This window comes from Microtus pennsylvanicus, chromosome X (genome assembly GCF_037038515.1).
Source record: "Microtus pennsylvanicus isolate mMicPen1 chromosome X, mMicPen1.hap1, whole genome shotgun sequence".
In the NCBI taxonomy this organism is placed as follows: Eukaryota; Metazoa; Chordata; class Mammalia; order Rodentia; family Cricetidae; genus Microtus; species Microtus pennsylvanicus.
This window is the reverse complement of record NC_134601.1, coordinates 109,487,226-109,505,778: the sequence shown is the minus strand read 5'-3', so window position 1 is coordinate 109,505,778 and position 18,553 is coordinate 109,487,226. Positions and strand designations below refer to the sequence as shown.

Below are 18,553 nucleotides of genomic sequence, written 5' to 3'. Positions count from 1 at the left end.
AGACACTGAGGAAATTCAGAGAATCATTAGATCTTACTACAAAAGCCTATACTTCACAAAATTGGAAAATGTAAAAGAAATGGACATTTTTTATATAGACACCATATACCAAAATTGAATCAAAACCAGGTGAGCAATTTAAATAGACCTATAAATTGTGAGAAAATAGAAGCTGTCATCAAAAAACTCCCAATAAAATTAAAGCCTAGGGCTGGATAGTTTTAGTGCAGAATTCTACCAGAACTACCAAGAAGAGCTAATACCTAGTCTCCTCAATGTGTTCCAAATAATAGAAACAGAAGGGTCATTGTGAATTTTTTTAAAAAGCTACAGTTACCCTGATACCAAAATCACAAAGACTCACCCTTGTGAAAGAGAATTACATACCAATCTTACTCATGAACATTGATGCAAAAATTCTCAATTTTAAATAAATACTGGAAAACTGAATTCAAGAACACATCAAAATAATCATCCATTATGATCAAAGTAAGCTTCAACCCAGAGATGCAAGGCTGGTTCAACAGAAGAAAATCTATCAATGTAATCCATCATATAAATAAACTGAAAGAAAAAAAATGAGAAAATGCAACACCCTTTTATGTTAAAGGTATTGGAGAGATTGGGGATACAAGGATCATATCTAAATATAATAAAAGCAATATACAGCAAGCAAACAGCTAAAATCATATTAAATGTAGACAAACTCAAAGCAATTCCACTAAAATCAGAAACAAGAAAAGGCTGTCCACTCACTCCTTATTTCTTCAATATACTTCTTCAAGTTCTAGCAATAGCAATAAGACAACATAAAAAGATCAGGGGATTCAAATTGGAAAGGAATAAGTCAAACTTTTGTTATATGCAGATGGTAAGAGCGTACATAAGTGACCACCAAAACTGTACCAGAAAACTTTTTTTAATGTTTTTATTGATTTTATTGAGCTATATATTTTTCTCCGTTCCCCTCCCTTTTTCTCCCCTCCCCTTCAGCCTTCTCCCATGGTCTAGATGCAGAGACACAAATAGGAGCACCGGACTGAGCTCTTAAGATCCAAATGAGGAGCAGAAGGAGGGAGAACATGAGCAAGGAAGTCAGGACCACGAGGGGTGCACCCACCCACTGTGACAGTGGAACTGATCTATTGGGAGCTCACCAAGGCCAGCGGGACTGGGACTGAACAAGCATGGGATGAAACTAGACTGTATGAACATGGTGGCCAGTGAAGGCTGCTGAGAAGCCAAGGACAATGGCACTAGGTTTCGATCCTAATACATGAACTGGCTTTGTGGGAGCCTAGCCTGTTTGGATGCTCACCCTCCTGGAGCTGGATAGAAGTGGCAGGATCTTAGACTCCCGCAGGGCAGGGAATCTGGACTGCTCTTCATTCTCGAGAAGGAGGGGGAATGGAGTGGGGGGGAGGGGGAGAGGGGGAGAGGAGTGGGGGGAGGAGGCAATGTGTGGGAGGAGGGGGAGGAAAATGGGAAATGGGGAGGAGGGGGAAATTTTTATTTTTAACAACTAAAAAAAATAAAGAAAAAAATAAGTACCAGAGAACTTTTACAGCTAATGAATACCTTCAGTGATGTGGCAGGATACAACATCAACTCCAAAAATTAGTAGCCCTTCTATACACAAAGGACAAAGAAGCTGAGAGGGATATCTGAGAAACATCACCTTTCACAATAGCAACATATACTATAAAGTATCTTGGGGTAACTCTAACCAAGGAAGTGGTAGACCTATTTGTCAACAATTTATGTCTTTGAAGAAAGAAATTGAAGAAGATAGCAGAAAATGGGAAGGTCTCCCATGCTCTTGGATAGGAAAGATCACCATAGTACAGATGGAGTCCTACCAAGGAAATCTATAGATTCAATACAATCTCCATCAAAGTGTAAACATAAATCTTGATAGACCTTGAGAAAACTTTATATGAAAACATGTAAAACTCAAGATAGCCAAAACAATCCTATACAATAAAGGAACTTCCAGAAGAATGACCATCCCTGATATCAAGCTCTAATATAGGGTTACAGTAATGAAAACAGCTTGGTATTGGCATTAAAACAGAGATGTTGACCAATGGAATTGAATGTAAGACCCGGATATTAATCCACACACTTATGATCACCTGATTTTTGACAAAGAAGCTAAAATTATACATTGGAAAAAAGAAACCATTTTCAACAAAAGGTGTTGACATAACTGGATGTCAAACTGTAGAAGAATGAAAATAGATCCATATCTATCACCATGCACAAAACTGAAGTCCAAATGCATTAAAGACCTCAATATAATAAATCCAACCACACTGAACCTGATCGAGGAGAAAGTGGGAAGTAGCCTCAATGCATGGGCACAGGAGACCACTTCCTTAGTATAACCCCATTAGCACAGATAGTAAGTGCATCAATGAATAAATGGGACCTCCTGAAACTGAGAAGCTTCTGTAGAGCAAAGAACACAGTCAATAAGACAAAAAGGCAACCTACTGAATGGGAGAAGATCTTCACCATCCCCAGATCAGACAAAGGACTGATCTCTAAAATATATAAAAACTAAAGAAACTAGATATTAACATTCTAAACAACCCAATTAAAAATGGTGTACTGAACTAAACAGAGAATTCTCAACAGAAGAATTTAAATGGTCAAAGGATACTTAAGGACATGTTCAACTTCATTAGCTATTAGGGAAATGCAAATCAAAACAACTTTGAGATACCATCTTACACCTGTCAATATGGCTAAAATCAAAAACAAAAATGATAGTTTGTGCTCGACCGGGTGTGGAGTAAGAGGAATACTCATCCATTGCTGGTGGAAATGCAATCTTGTGCAACCACGTTGAAAATAAGTGTGGCACTTTCTCAGAAAATTGGGAGTCAACCTACTCAGCAGTAAAAAACAACGACAACTTAAATTTTGCATACAAATTGATGGAATTAGAAAACACTATTCTGAATGAGATAATCCAAAAGGCAAAATATGAATATGGTATGTACTCACTCATTAGTGGATACTAGCCATAAACAAAAGGACGTTGAGCCTATAGTTCATAATCCTAGAGAAGCTAAGTAATAAGGTGAACCCAAAGAAAACCATATAGATCCACCTGGAAATTGGAAGCAGACAAGATAGCCTGACAAAATATTGGAGAAGGGAGGCAGGGGTAGAAGGAAAGGGAGAAGGAGAAGAGGAGGAGAGAAGGGGAGGGATGGAGAGAGCTTAAGGGAATGCTGCACTGGGTGAGACAAGCAGAAAGTGCCATATTTCCCCTAGTAACGTGGCCACTTAAGTTCATAAGAAGGGTTTAGCATTTTAAGAAGTGCTCCTGGATGTTAAAGAATTACAGACACACAATGGACAGATTCAGACATAAAGGAACTCTAAATGTGTCACAGTGTTAGATAAATGTATGTAGGTTTGGGAGAGAGAAGAAATAGAGAGAAATTAAAGGACATAAATGGTTTACAAAGAAGTCTTTAAAGAGACAGAGTACATATAGTCATAGATTAAAGGAATAAAGAAAATAAAATAAATATTAAATGTGTAGAAAAAGTAATAGCATAAAAGCAAGTCATGTAAATTGGAAAATTCACAGAGAGTCTGGATTACGTATATTATTGTGCTATCTTTGAATTTTTTGACTGCAGAGAGACATTTGATTCTGGAGACTGCTAAGATAATCCAACATATATATTTCAAAGGTATCTTGAATTCAAAATTTGAATCTACCGATATGTTGCTTTAGAAAAGAGGTTCATTTTTGTTTCCACAGAGAAAGAGAACCTGTGGATTACATTCAGACTAATATGGTTTGATGGACCAAGACCACCCGAAATGTTGCTTTGAACAACCCTCAAAAATTACCCAATAAACAACAGGAAGCAGTTTGGAGAATAACTATGCCCATAGTCCCAAATACAGTTTATAAATGTTCTTTTATATTTAAAGGGGTGTATGCTATAGAGATTTGCATTGTTAAGGATCTTGGTTTATTGATACAAACTTAAGGTCAATTTTGTTATATGTATATTTCTGCTCTTGGTTATGGTATTGTGTTTGTGCAGCTCATTTTAAAATATAATGCATTATTAAGAAATATAGTCAAGCTTGTTGTCATGGTAGTTGGGTTTTCTAAATATATAGAGATATACTTCAGTTAAATTGGTATTCTTTAAATCTTTCAGAGACCTTCAGAATATGGCATTTAAAATCTTTTAAGAACTTAAAACTTTTAATGTCAGTGAGACACATCTGCTCCTGACAACACCAACTACTTCGAGAGGAAGATGGACATCAAAGAGGTTCCTCAAGGAATTGGCTAGCCATTTGAGTAAGAAACTGCTCTTGCCTGGACTGCTTAATGAACTTGACATGCAGGACCCACAGAGAAATGGCTGCTGAACTTGCAGAAAGGTGAGATAATCTTTTGGGGTTCCTTCTACATGAAAGAGTCTGCCAGATATTCTGCAGGACACAGAAGAAAGGGACTAAGAAACTGCCAATATAGGAGAAACTATCTTTGAAATTTTATGCTTCATGGAAAAGTCTGCTGGATACTATGGGCCTGTAGACTGAAAATGGATGCCCCAAAGGTACAGAAGAACTTTGAGTTACTGTCCTGGCAGCAAGATGTCTCTGTCAGTCCTGGAGTTTTGGCTGTTGCTTCCAATGTACTTTCTGTTTACTTAGGTAATATTATATTCTACCGGAATCTTTGAGGAGTGGAAGAATAGACAATTATATTTATAGTTTGCCTTAGTTATGATGAAAAATAAAATAGATATAAATATTGTAACTGTAATTCTTTCTTGATACTTGTTTTGTTAATATGTAATTTTACTATGTTAAAGTTAAAACATTCCTTTGTATTTAAACAGAAATGGGGAAGTGATGTGGGATTTCCCTTTGTAGCATTGATTAGAAAAGAAAATGTTTTGGACACATAGCAGGGAAGAGCATAGGTAGGCATGGAAAGCTAGCCTGAGTGCTAGGAGAACAAAGGACATAGAGAGAAGTCATGTAGCTGCTGCAGAGCCAGATGTACTGAAACTTTCATGGTAGGCTACAACCTCATGGTGATTCACAGATTAATGGAGATGGGTTAAATTAAAATGTAAGAGTTAGCAAATAAGAAGTTAGAGCTACTGGGCCAAGCAGTGGTTAAAATAATATAGTTCCTGTGTGATTCTTTCAGGGGCTGAGCAGCCAGGAAACAAGTGGCCTCCATCCAACATCATTGTTTAATATTAAAATATGTTGGTCATAAATATTGAAAGTACTTTGATTTTGTTATATCTTTAGACTTCAGGAAATTGAATGGAGCAACTCTAATATCTTTTTTTCTTTGTCACAAGCCCACAGAGAAGATTGCATCTGCCTTTCCTATTTTGACAGCAAACTATACTCTAAGGAATCATTGTTATATATAAAAAATTGTATTATTTTTTTATTTTGTATTTATTTTTTATATACATGCATATTTGCAGGATTTGGTATTGGAAGATCATTTTCAGGAATTTATTCTTCAAGGAGAATGACTCATACATACGTACACCATTTAAGCATATCCTGATTCATTTGCTTACTGACATCTTTTAACAAAAGATAATCTTCTCAGATATAGTTTTAAAAACATTATTTCATCCTCTCTTTTAAATAATGTGGAACATGGGGATAGATCCCAAAAGTTTGTTCTGTGAAATCTTTTAGTGTATAAGGAGCATTCAACTGCAAATTATAGTTTTCAGCTACAATTAAACATAAAGCAGAACATACAATTCACTTGTGTAGTGCCTGTGTCCATCTTTCACCAATAATTGTGACATTTCTAATTATTTCAATAGGTTTTAGCAATACAGATATCAGTTGTTACACCAGAGTACTTATTTTAATTAGCTTAGTGAACATACACATGTTTCTGGATGAGATCCTTTACAAAACATCTTTATTGCTCTTTGAAATGTTTTATTTAATCATTCAAAAAGTAGGAAGAGATCATAGATAATAAGAAGGGAAAGAAAAGGCAAGTCAGCAATTTGGTATGTTTTATCCAGACTTCACAGGTGAGGGGAAAATTCATTTAAAAAGAAATGGTGATTTATATGTAATACTGATTTCATGCCCAAGAGAATATGATGCATTATTCTCATCGTGTTGTCATCTGTGCAGACATAAAAGCAAAAATTAAAATATGATTGAACAGAATAGTATTTGTCCTTGAGAATGTATGAATGCAAACTTAAATATAACAAAACGGAGTATAGAGAATGGATTGTACATAAACAATTCCTTTCCTAGAAGTCACCAATACCTTGCACTTGGGATTCTATAGGAGTACTTTCAACAGAGAATAATGACATTCTGTGACATACATGAAAATTTATATTGAGAGGGTTCAAAGAATATACTGAAAACATCAACATTATTTAACAAATTATACATGTAGAAAACTGTGACAAATAATAGCCCACAGTCATAAAGAAAGAATTATTTGTCAAATACAAGATACATTAAATTGATGGAATAGTCCTCAATATAAAAATTTTAGCAATTCTGAACAAGATAAAAGTCCTTCATACTGATTTATAAATAAACATATTCTATCATTCATTTCTGTAACTATAAGATATTCAGCCTTAAAAGACAATTAATATTCTATCTTAATTTTGCCTAATTTGAGTTCATTTTTTCCTTTGTAACATACTTTTTCTATTTTTTATGTAATAAACACAAATCTATTGAAATATCAAGACGGTTAGTCAATGCTTTTGTTTCTACTCACCTAAAGAAGATCATTATTTAGGACAATTATCTGTAAAAGAACATGTATGTGGTAAGGAGTGACATAAATGTTCTCATATGAATATTAGAACAGCTCCACAAGGATTATTTCTGGAAAAAGCAACTGAAAGATTGCATATGACTAGATTTATTCCAAATCAGAAACTTATTGACTAGATAGATAAATAGATAGATAGACTAAGTATGTTTATATACTTATATATTTATGAATATAAATCAATATATATATATATGAATAAATATGTATCTATGTATTTAGAAATGCTATGGCCATAATAATAAACACTGAGGTTACCTGTAGCCTGAACATCTTGAATGTTTTCTCTTGGAATGTTCTGGACCTTAGCAAATTCCTCAATTTTTTCATATTGTTCAGGAGTCAAAGGTTGACCTTTTCCTATATTGTATAATTGACAATGTTAAAGATAGGTTCAGTAGAATTCTTCAGAAATTACATTGCTTCCTTAGTATCCCAACTACTCCAATTTCATCTATCCTGGGTGGGTCAATACAGGCAACAATAATTTTCCCCAAATTCCATGAACACATTTAATAAAGTCTAAATGGTGGTATGACATCACTTTTCAGTATTCCATGATGTATCAAAAAAAAAAAACTTCTCTAGAGAGTTCACTCATCTCAATCCTACCCACTTTCAAAAACATGACCCTAGAGAGTCATGGGTGCCTGTCAATGGAATTCTCACATTTTTTCCAAGTCTATAACCTAGAGTTTACGTTTTAATTTAGTACACACTTTTTCAAAAGACATTCCAAATGGTTTGAACTTTAGAAAAATATGTTTTCCCTTTTTCCTCTGAGGAAATTTGAACATAAACACTTCCAATGACCTCACTCATCACCCCAAATCTTCAATGACCGTGATACTCAAATTACAATATAATTTAAAAGTTGGTCCACAAAGCAATCAGATTGTTATTTAGTGCATGGGAGTTTGGAAATACCATGATACTGTATTTGGAGGGTGAATCTGACTTAATCCTTATTTGCTGGATGATAATTTTGTTACTATTTTAAAAAAACCCACTACCATTCTTACCATAAACATAAATCATGTTTGTAGTCTGTCCAGTTCTATCCACATTCTGATTGGCAAAGATTATAAACTCTGGTGTTAAATACACAGGTCCAAATGTATTGTCACCTTCAACTGCAATAACAGAAACATTTCAAAATGAGTGTCCCTCATCTTTTTACTTTGTTTGATGTCACCTGTTGACTAAACATTACTATTTACCGCAACTCTATCAATCACCTCTGATTCATTATCATATGACAAATGTGTGCAAAGATATTCCTATAGTAATTAATTTTACCCATCCCATCATAATACTCATTAAACCTGACAATGAATCCTAGGTACAGATACTTTCCTTTTTCTCTGAATTCATCATGTCAAGACCTATGAGATCACTCTGTTGGGTATTCCTTCCCCTTTCAACCAGATCTAAAAGATCACCTATCAATTTCCCAAAAGTATAAAACTTTGGTGTCATTCCATGGTAATACATGGTGAGCAAATGAATATATACGCAAAACAGACTCTAGTAATGAAAAATAGACACAAAAGTTTTCATCTTGTATGACTATTGATGGAAAAGCTATAAGAATGAACATGTCAAATTTATTAGACATTCATAGTGTATATGTGTCTGTCTCTGTGTGTGAGTGTTCTATGTACATATACCTTTCTCTCCATCTCTCTCCAGGTGTGTATGTATGTGTGTGTATGTGTGTGAGAGAGAGAGTCTGAAATTTATACTTACTGACAAGGAAATAAAAGTATTTTGGGATCTGGATATTTTCAATTACAGGACTGCTTTTTAATATCCATGTAAAGTTTAGGAAATAATAGACTTTCCAGAAGAATGTGCGCTCCATTCATTTAAGATCAAACCAAAAGGCACACCAGTTATAATTCAAGTGAACAATGTTGCTATTACTTTAGCAATTTTTAAAAATTGAGTCCGTCTGAAATTTCTAAACAGACTTTCCACTAACTGCTTTGCAAAATTGAGGTTATCATCCAACGATCTAAATGTTATGATCTTAACAAAATATGAGAAAAGGAATCTTTAAAATGGTACTGTTAATTTTAATCCTCTATTAATCCAGGTTGATAGAAAATGCCTATAATATGAGTACTTGATAGCCTGAGGCTATAAGTTTGCAAATATGTTTGGGGCATGAGAGACTTATTAGTGAGTGTCAGGCCTGTCCAATAACAACCAAGATACTGTATGAATGAAAAGACACTGGATTTTATCTAGAAGTAAATTTTCACACAGGAAACTATTTGGAGATGTTTTGTTGGCATTACTCACATCTTCAGGTAATAGTGTTCTTCTCCATGTAAACTTCAGAAGACCTACAATGTACTTTGACTTTGTACCCTATCTCAGTTGGTTGGAAGGGTTGATAAATTACAAAGTAACCAAAATGGTTCTAGATTTATGTACCTGTGGGTGTCTGAAGTGTCAGCTTGTATGTGCACACCCACAATGCTTTTGTTCAGAGAAAGCTCCCAAATCCCATACTTACACTGTGCATTGTACTTGCCATCTTCTTGCCTGTTCCCAGTGACTTTGGTCTTTGTACATTGACCATTCACCCTAAAAAATTAAACAGAGTAACGATTCTTTATTCTTTATAACATTGTAATTAGTATTAACGACCTTCAAGTATTATAGTGAACCTGATGAACAGTGTACAGAGCTGAAAGAGAAGTATCTATGCTTACCTCAGTTTTCCTAATTCTTGTTTAGAAAATATCATTCTGTTTGTAATTATGTACATGACTTATTTTGAGTCAATTTTAACAAGTCCTATGAAGGCTGTGATTTCTTCCTTATCTGATTTAACTATTCACTGAGTATGATTTTTAATGTTAATTTTCTTGTTTTAGTCCAACAATAAGTACATTGAAATATGTGCTTGTGTTTTAAGTGATTTTATTTGTAACCTAAATCTTATAATTGTATCTAGAGTATCGGAATGATTTAAAGCATTTGAAGTTCTTATGGTGTTATGCACTCATTCATTGAGCATTGCCATCCAGATGGCAGAGAGAGAATCTCTGAATCTAGAGCATCAGATACAGTACTTTACAAATTAGATTTATCAAAGATGGGTGTAGAAGACTTTTATGACATTATTGACTGAATAACATAACATGTGTGTGATGGAGGAAGGTCATTGGCTAATAAAGGAACTGCCTTGGTCCTTTTTTATTGGTTAGGACATAGGTAGGTGGAGTAAACAGAACAGAATGCTGGGAGGAAGAGGAAGTGAGGTCAGACTCGACAGCTCTCCTCTCCGGAGCAGACGCCTCAACGCCATGCTCCCTGCTCCAGGGAAGATGCACGCTATGAAGCTCCGACCCAGGATGGACTTAGGCTAGAATCTTCCCGGTAAGACCGGTGCTATTCAGATGATAAGAAATGGGCTAGTCCAGGTGCGAGAGTTAGCCTAGAAGAGTCTAGGTAGAAATGAGCCAAAGCAGTGTTTAAATGAATACAGTTTGTGTGTTGTTATTTCGGGCAAAAGCTAGCCGAGCAGGCGTCTGGGGTGTTGGGGATGCAGCCCCGCCGCCCCTATTACTACAATGTGTGTCTTTGAAGCAAATGCTCACACATACTTTTAAATTAGTATAAATGATATTCTTAGAATCTCCTGCATATAATATTAAAGCCTGAAATTCAAGCACAGGCCTGCAACCTGGAGAATTTCTAAGGAAACAATAAAGGAACTGGAGACAATATCCAATTTCTGTGTTGTGTCCAGAGCTAACCCATTATGGAATAACATAATCACATTTCTGACAACAAGACCTTCAATTTCATGACCAGAAACAGAACATTGGCCTATAAATTTAACAAGATGAAATCTGTAAAATGTAAATAGTCTTCTAAGTTTACATGGTTGACAATTTGCTTACTTGATATAAAATGTCAATTCCAATCTATCACATGACTCCTTACAAGTAATTTCACGAAGGTAGATTCTCAGAGGTCTTCCTTCTTCTATCTTTTTCACATTGTCAGCAGCAATGGCAACAGTAACCCACTTTCCATCAATCTGAAAAAACAGCAAAGGACATTAGAATGTGAGTTGGTATCAAATCTATGATCCCAGTCCTTGGGAATACATAAAATAACTAGAAACATAAATCAATAATATTTTCTTTATTAGTTACCAGAAAAAGCATGGGATAAAACTGGACTCTCGGAACATGGCGAACAATGAGGGCTGATGAGACGCCAAGGACAATGGCACGCAGTTTTGATCCTACGCAATGTGCTGGCTTGGTGGGAGCCTAGCCAGTCTGGATGTTCACCTTCCTAGATATGGATGGAGGGGGGAGGACCTAGGACGTACCACAGGGCAGGGAACCCTGACAGCTCTTTGGACTGGAAAGGGAGGGGGAGAGGAGTGGGGGGAAGGGGAGAGGGGTGGGAGGAGGGGGAGAAGAGTGGGAGGAGGGGGAGAAGAGTGGGAGGAGGGGGAGGGAAATGGGAGGCGGGTGGGAGGAGATGGAAATTTGTTTTTTTTTTCTTTTCTGTATCCGCCTTTTATCAATAAAAAAATAAAAAAAAAAAGTATGGTTCTAGAGATGTAGAATAACACAGGGTAATGTGATGACTCAATTTACATAGCGTTTGGTACATGAGACCTTTAGGAATTACTCATGTGCTCGCCTCTTAAGCTCTGAAATTCAACCCATAGTTTCCTTAGTTCATTTGTTTCATCTTAGAAAAATCTGATTGAAAAAGTGCACATGAGTGAAAGTCAGAAATGAATATGGACTTGCATGGACAAACTGAATGACACATCACATCCACAAAAACATGCTGTTGAAGAACATCAAACCTGTTCACAGACCAAATGAATTTACCTCAACATGAGCACGAGCCAGACCAAATGCCAAAGCCAGCAGCAGAAACTTTACCATGGTGGTACCAGCCTTTGCTCTTCTGCAGAAGCTCAAAGTAGAATATTTGTGAAGGAACTGAACTGACAAAGCTTTTTTATACAGTTAGTTAAAGGGAGTTTCATGAAATCAACCAATGGTTCTGTGCCACAACAACTTGGATCTGTCCAGTATTTCTACCTTGACCCTCTTGAACGGTTTGTGATCTCATATTCCTAAACTAATACAATTAGACTAAAGGTCAGGTTCTGTTCAGATGATTAATTGAACATTCTTGTAAAAAAAATAACTCTCCCTGTGAGAACATTTAAGCAAACATTTTGCTTCCAGAACTGTACTGGTGGGTAAAGGTCACGATGAATATGCATATGTCATATAGGATTCATTTAAAACCATGGCATGTGCTTTAAAATACATTCTGAATCTAAGCATACTACAGTGCAGTTAAATTAATTTAAAACTGTAGACTGGACTATATGAGCCAAAGCAATCACACTGTTAGAAGATAAGTTTGTAACACTAAAGAAGGATTTTGTAGATAGATATTGATATGTCCTGTGCTATCTTTAAGTCTTTCCATATATTGAGTACTTTTTTTCTTCTAGCACACTGAACTCAACTGTTATAACACAGAGCTTCAAGAGATATCGCCAATGTTTAACTGTTTAACTAATAGAAAAAAATGCTGCTAGATGTCTCCTGACAATGAATACTGGTATCATTAATCAAAAGAAATGAAATCAAGTGAAACAGTCTGTACAAAAATGACATTCAAAAAACTCCAAAAATGTGCAAATAGACTCTGCTCAAAATATTATTACGAATCCTAAAGCAAGGGTCATCCCTGCCCAGTTGATTTCTTTACACGTCAAATCCAAGGTCGGTTTTGTGCCTAGCCATAGGATCTTGTTATCCATTTCTAGGAACAACCAAGAATATCAGGACTCTGGAGTACCTGTTTATCCTCTGGGACTTCCCTCTCTGACACACAAAATAAACTACAGTTAGAATTTAGTATTTTTTGTTGAAAACTCATAATTTCTTACGACATCTTTATAAAAAATTAGTTGCCCCTTCATAACACTTTCTTTAAATTATAACCTATTATTTTCTCTATTTTTTGAAATTTGAGATTATAGCACAATTACATGATTCCCCACTCCCCTTTCTTCCCTCTAAGCATTCCAATATGTACCCCCTTAATTTCTTTCAATTTTGTGGACTGTTTTTTTCACTAAATGTTGTCTCATGCATATGAGTGCAAGTTCGCAAGAGAGTCCTTAACATTTATTTGAAGATTTGAAACTGGGAATAACATGCCACATTTGTTTTTTAGATCTAGGTTAGCTTAAAAAAAGGATCTCTTATATTTCCTGTCTTTTGCCTGCAAATGGCATGATTTCTGGGCACAGATGCATTGCCATACATGTGTCATGGTTTCCACTGGAAGTTTTTTTTTTAATTTTTTTATTGATAAAAGGAGAAGAAAGAAAAGAAAAAAAAAAACAAATTTCCACCTCCTCCCACCAGCCTCCCATTTCCCTCCCCCTCCTCCCACTCTTCTCCCCCTCCTCCCACCCCTCTCCCCTTCCTCCCACTCCTCTCCCCCTCCCATTCCAGTCCAAAGAGCTGTCAGGGTTCCCTGCCCTGTGGTAAGTCCTAGGTCCTCCCCCCTCCATCCATATCTAGGAAGGTGAACATCCAGACTGGCTAGGCTCCCAGCAAGCCAGCACATTGCTTAGGATCAAAACCGCGTGCCATTGTCCTTGGTGTCTCATCAGCCCTCATTGTTCGCCATGTTCCGAGAGTCCAGTTTTATCCCATGCTTTTTTTTGGTAACAGTCCAGCTGGCCTTGGTGAGCTAACCTAGATCTAAAAAACAAAAGTGGCATGTTATTCCCAGTTTCAAATCTTCAAATAAATGTTAAGGACTCTCTTGCGAACTTGCACTCATATGCATGAGACAACATTTAGTGAAAAAAACAGTCCACAAAATTGAAAGAAATTAAGGGGGTACATATTGGAATGCTTAGAGGGAAGAAAGGGGAGTGGGGAATCATGTAATTGTGCTATAATCTCAAATTTCAAAAAATAGAGAAAATAATAGGTTATAATTTAAAGAAAGTGTTATGAAGGGGCAACTAATTTTTTATAAAGATGTCGTAAGAAATTATGAGTTTTCAACAAAAAATACTAAATTCTAACTGTAGTTTATTTTGTGTGTCAGAGAGGGAAGTCCCAGAGGATAAACAGGTACTCCAGAGTCCTGATATTCTTGGTTGTTCCTAGAAATGGATAACAAGATCCTATGGCTAGGCACAAAACCGACCTTGGATTTGACGTGTAAAGAAATCAACTGGGCAGGGATGACCCTTGCTTTAGGATTCGTAATAATATTTTGAGCAGAGTCTATTTGCACATTTTTGGAGTTTTTTGAATGTCATTTTTGTACAGACTGTTTCACTTGATTTCATTTCTTTTGATTAATGATACCAGTATTCATTGTCAGGAGACATCTAGCAGCATTTTTTTCTATTAGTTAAACAGTTAAACATTGGCGATATCTCTTGAAGCTCTGTGTTATAACAGTTGAGTTCAGTGTGCTAGAAGAAAAAAAGTACTCAATATATGGAAAGACTTAAAGATAGCACAGGACATATCAATATCTGTCTACAAAATCCTTCTTTAGTGTTACAAACTTATCTTCTAACAGTGTGATTGCTTTGGCTCATATAGTCCAGTCTACAGTTTTAAATTAATTTAACTGCACTGTAGTATGCTTAGATTCAGAATGTATTTTAAAGCACATGCCATGGTTTTAAATGAATCCTATATGACATATGCATATTCATCGTGACCTTTACCCACCAGTACAGTTCTGGAAGCAAAATGTTTGCTTAAATGTTCTCACAGGGAGAGTTATTTTTTTTACAAGTATGTTCAATTAATCATCTGAACAGAACCTGACCTTTAGTCTAATTGTATTAGTTTAGGAATATGAGATCACAAACCGTTCAAGAGGGTCAAGGTAGAAATACTGGACAGATCCAAGTTGTTGTGGCACAGAACCATTGGTTGATTTCATGAAACTCCCTTTAACTAACTGTATAAAAAAGCTTTGTCAGTTCAGTTCCTTCACAAATATTCTACTTTGAGCTTCTGCAGAAGAGCAAAGGCTGGTACCACCATGGTAAAGTTTCTGCTGCTGGCTTTGGCATTTGGTCTGGCTCGTGCTCATGTTGAGGTAAATTCATTTGGTCTGTGAACAGGTTTGATGTTCTTCAACAGCATGTTTTTGTGGATGTGATGTGTCATTCAGTTTGTCCATGCAAGTCCATATTCATTTCTGACTTTCACTCATGTGCACTTTTTCAATCAGATTTTTCTAAGATGAAACAAATGAACTAAGGAAACTATGGGTTGAATTTCAGAGCTTAAGAGGCAAGCACATGAGTAATTCCTAAAGGTCTCATGTACCAAACGCTATGTAAATTGAGTCATCATATTACCCTGTGTTATTCTACATCTCTAGAACCATACTTTTTAACTAATAAAGAAAATATTATTGATTTATGTTTCTAGTTATTTTATGTATTCCCAAGGACTGGGATCATAGATTTGATACCAACTCACATTCTAATGTCCTTTGCTGTTTTTTCAGATTGATGGAAAGTGGGTTACTGTTGCCATTGCTGCTGACAATGTGAAAAAGATAGAAGAAGGAAGACCTCTGAGAATCTACCTTCGTGAAATTACTTGTAAGGAGTCATGTGATAGATTGGAATTGACATTTTATATCAAGTAAGCAAATTGTCAACCATGTAAACTTAGAAGACTATTTACATTTTACAGATTTCATCTTGTTAAATTTATAGGCCAATGTTCTGTTTCTGGTCATGAAATTGAAGGTCTTGTTGTCAGAAATGTGATTATGTTATTCCATAATGGGTTAGCTCTGGACACAACACAGAAATTGGATATTGTCTCCAGTTCCTTTATTGTTTCCTTAGAAATTCTCCAGGTTGCAGGCCTGTGCTTGAATTTCAGGCTTTAATATTATATGCAGGAGATTCTAAGAATATCATTTATACTAATTTAAAAGTATGTGTGAGCATTTGCTTCAAAGACACACATTGTAGTAATAGGGGCGGCGGGGCTGCATCCCCAACACCCCAGACGCCTGCTCGGCTAGCTTTTGCCCGAAATAACAACACACAAACTGTATTCATTTAAACACTGCTTTGGCTCATTTCTACCTAGACTCTTCTAGGCTAACTCTCGCACCTGGACTAGCCCATTTCTTATCATCTGAATAGCACCGGTCTTACCGGGAAGATTCTAGCCTAAGTCCATCCTGGGTCGGAGCTTCATAGCGTGCATCTTCCCTGGAGCAGGGAGCATGGCGTTGAGGCGTCTGCTCCGGAGAGGAGAGCTGTCGAGTCTGACCTCACTTCCTCTTCCTCCCAGCATTCTGTTCTGTTTACTCCACCTACCTATGTCCTAACCAATAAAAAAGGACCAAGGCAGTTCCTTTATTAGCCAATGACCTTCCTCCATCACACACATGTTATGTTATTCAGTCAATAATGTCATAAAAGTCTTCTACACCCATCTTTGATAAATCTAATTTGTAAAGTACTGTATCTGATGCTCTAGATTCAGAGATTCTCTCTCTGCCATCTGGATGGCAATGCTCAATGAATGAGTGCATAACACCATAAGAACTTCAAATGCTTTAAATCATTCCGATACTCTAGATACAATTATAAGATTTAGGTTACAAATAAAATCACTTAAAACACAAGCACATATTTCAATGTACTTATTGTTGGACTAAAACAAGAAAATTAACATTAAAAATCATACTCAGTGAATAGTTAAATCAGATAAGGAAGAAATCACAGCCTTCATAGGACTTGTTAAAATTGACTCAAAATAAGTCATGTACATAATTACAAACAGAATGATATTTTCTAAACAAGAATTAGGAAAACTGAGGTAAGCATAGATACTTCTCTTTCAGCTCTGTACACTGTTCATCAGGTTCACTATAATACTTGAAGGTCGTTAATACTAATTACAATGTTATAAAGAATAAAGAATCGTTACTCTGTTTAATTTTTTAGGGTGAATGGTCAATGTACAAAGACCAAAGTCACTGGGAACAGGCAAGAAGATGGCAAGTACAATGCACAGTGTAAGTATGGGATTTGGGAGCTTTCTCTGAACAAAAGCATTGTGGGTGTGCACATACAAGCTGACACTTCAGACACCCACAGGTACATAAATCTAGAACCATTTTGGTTACTTTGTAATTTATCAACCCTTCCAACCAACTGAGATAGGGTACAAAGTCAAAGTACATTGTAGGTCTTCTGAAGTTTACATGGAGAAGAACACTATTACCTGAAGATGTGAGTAATGCCAACAAAACATCTCCAAATAGTTTCCTGTGTGAAAATTTACTTCTAGATAAAATCCAGTGTCTTTTCATTCATACAGTATCTTGGTTGTTATTGGACAGGCCTGACACTCACTAATAAGTCTCTCATGCCCCAAACATATTTGCAAACTTATAGCCTCAGGCTATCAAGTACTCATATTATAGGCATTTTCTATCAACCTGGATTAATAGAGGATTAAAATTAACAGTACCATTTTAAAGATTCCTTTTCTCATATTTTGTTAAGATCATAACATTTAGATCGTTGGATGATAACCTCAATTTTGCAAAGCAGTTAGTGGAAAGTCTGTTTAGAAATTTCAGACGGACTCAATTTTTAAAAATTGCTAAAGTAATAGCAACATTGTTCACTTGAATTATAACTGGTGTGCCTTTTGGTTTGATCTTAAATGAATGGAGCGCACATTCTTCTGGAAAGTCTATTATTTCCTAAACTTTACATGGATATTAAAAAGCAGTCCTGTAATTGAAAATATCCAGATCCCAAAATACTTTTATTTCCTTGTCAGTAAGTATAAATTTCAGACTCTCTCTCTCACACACATACACACACATACATACACACCTGGAGAGAGATGGAGAGAAAGGTATATGTACATAGAACACTCACACACAGAGACAGACACATATACACTATGAATGTCTAATAAATTTGACATGTTCATTCTTATAGCTTTTCCATCAATAGTCATACAAGATGAAAACTTTTGTGTCTATTTTTCATTACTAGAGTCTGTTTTGCGTATATATTCATTTGCTCACCATGTATTACCATGGAATGACACCAAAGTTTTATACTTTTGGGAAATTGATAGGTGATCTTTTAGATCTGGTTGAAAGGGGAAGGAATACCCAACAGAGTGATCTCATAGGTCTTGACATGATGAATTCAGAGAAAAAGGAAAGTATCTGTACCTAGGATTCATTGTCAGGTTTAATGAGTATTATGATGGGATGGGTAAAATTAATTACTATAGGAATATCTTTGCACACATTTGTCATATGATAATGAATCAGAGGTGATTGATAGAGTTGCGGTAAATAGTAATGTTTAGTCAACAGGTGACATCAAACAAAGTAAAAAGATGAGGGACACTCATTTTGAAATGTTTCTGTTATTGCAGTTGAAGGTGACAATACATTTGGACCTGTGTATTTAACACCAGAGTTTATAATCTTTGCCAATCAGAATGTGGATAGAACTGGACAGACTACAAACATGATTTATGTTTATGGTAAGAATGGTAGTGGGTTTTTTTAAAATAGTAACAAAATTATCATCCAGCAAATAAGGATTAAGTCAGATTCACCCTCCAAATACAGTAA

At 35.8% G+C, this 18,553-nt stretch overlaps 3 protein-coding genes across 4 annotated transcripts in view; 2 read left to right on the top strand and 1 right to left on the bottom strand.

Annotated features, from left to right (window-relative positions):
* The window catches only part of LOC142841714 (odorant-binding protein-like), an 84,467-nt gene that overhangs the window by 42,215 nt on the left and 23,699 nt on the right, over window positions 1-18,553 (top strand). The gene's annotated exons all lie outside the window — the stretch shown is intronic.
* LOC142841443 (odorant-binding protein-like) lies at window positions 5,942-11,815 on the bottom strand. Of its 2 annotated transcripts, XM_075958285.1 has the most exons (7): window positions 11,728-11,815; window positions 10,771-10,910; window positions 9,375-9,445; window positions 7,873-7,983; window positions 7,109-7,210; window positions 6,794-6,823; window positions 6,055-6,172 (listed from the first exon to the last, which is right to left on the bottom strand). In XM_075958285.1, exons 1-6 carry the CDS (start codon window positions 11,782-11,784, stop codon window positions 6,807-6,809), a joined length of 498 nt encoding a protein of 165 aa, XP_075814400.1. In that variant the 5' UTR covers window positions 11,785-11,815; the 3' UTR covers window positions 6,055-6,172; window positions 6,794-6,806. The 2 variants fall into 2 exon arrangements, with proteins under 2 accessions (XP_075814399.1, XP_075814400.1); XM_075958284.1 differs by lacking the exon at window positions 6,794-6,823 and having other exon boundaries at window positions 5,942-6,172.
* LOC142841620 (odorant-binding protein-like) overlaps window positions 14,951-18,553 on the top strand; it is a 4,782-nt gene continuing 1,179 nt past the window's right edge. The window contains exons 1-4 of the mRNA XM_075958533.1: window positions 14,951-15,007; window positions 15,425-15,564; window positions 16,890-16,960; window positions 18,352-18,462. Coding sequence (XP_075814648.1) covers window positions 14,951-15,007; window positions 15,425-15,564; window positions 16,890-16,960; window positions 18,352-18,462 — 379 coding nt within the window. The remainder of the gene's footprint in view (window positions 15,008-15,424; window positions 15,565-16,889; window positions 16,961-18,351; window positions 18,463-18,553) is intronic.

Excerpts from the sequence above, each read along its gene's own strand:
- LOC142841443 (XM_075958284.1), bottom strand. The coding sequence starts at position 11,784 with ATGGTAAAGTTTCTGCTGCTGGCTTTGGCATTTGGTCTGGCTCGTGCT. Across the intron at positions 9,446-10,770 it reads GAATTGACATTTTATATCAA|GGTGAATGGTCAATGTACAA; the intron begins GTAAGCAAATTG and ends TTAATTTTTTAG. Across the intron at positions 7,211-7,872 it reads AAACATGATTTATGTTTATG|GAAAAGGTCAACCTTTGACT; the intron begins GTAAGAATGGTA and ends TATACAATATAG.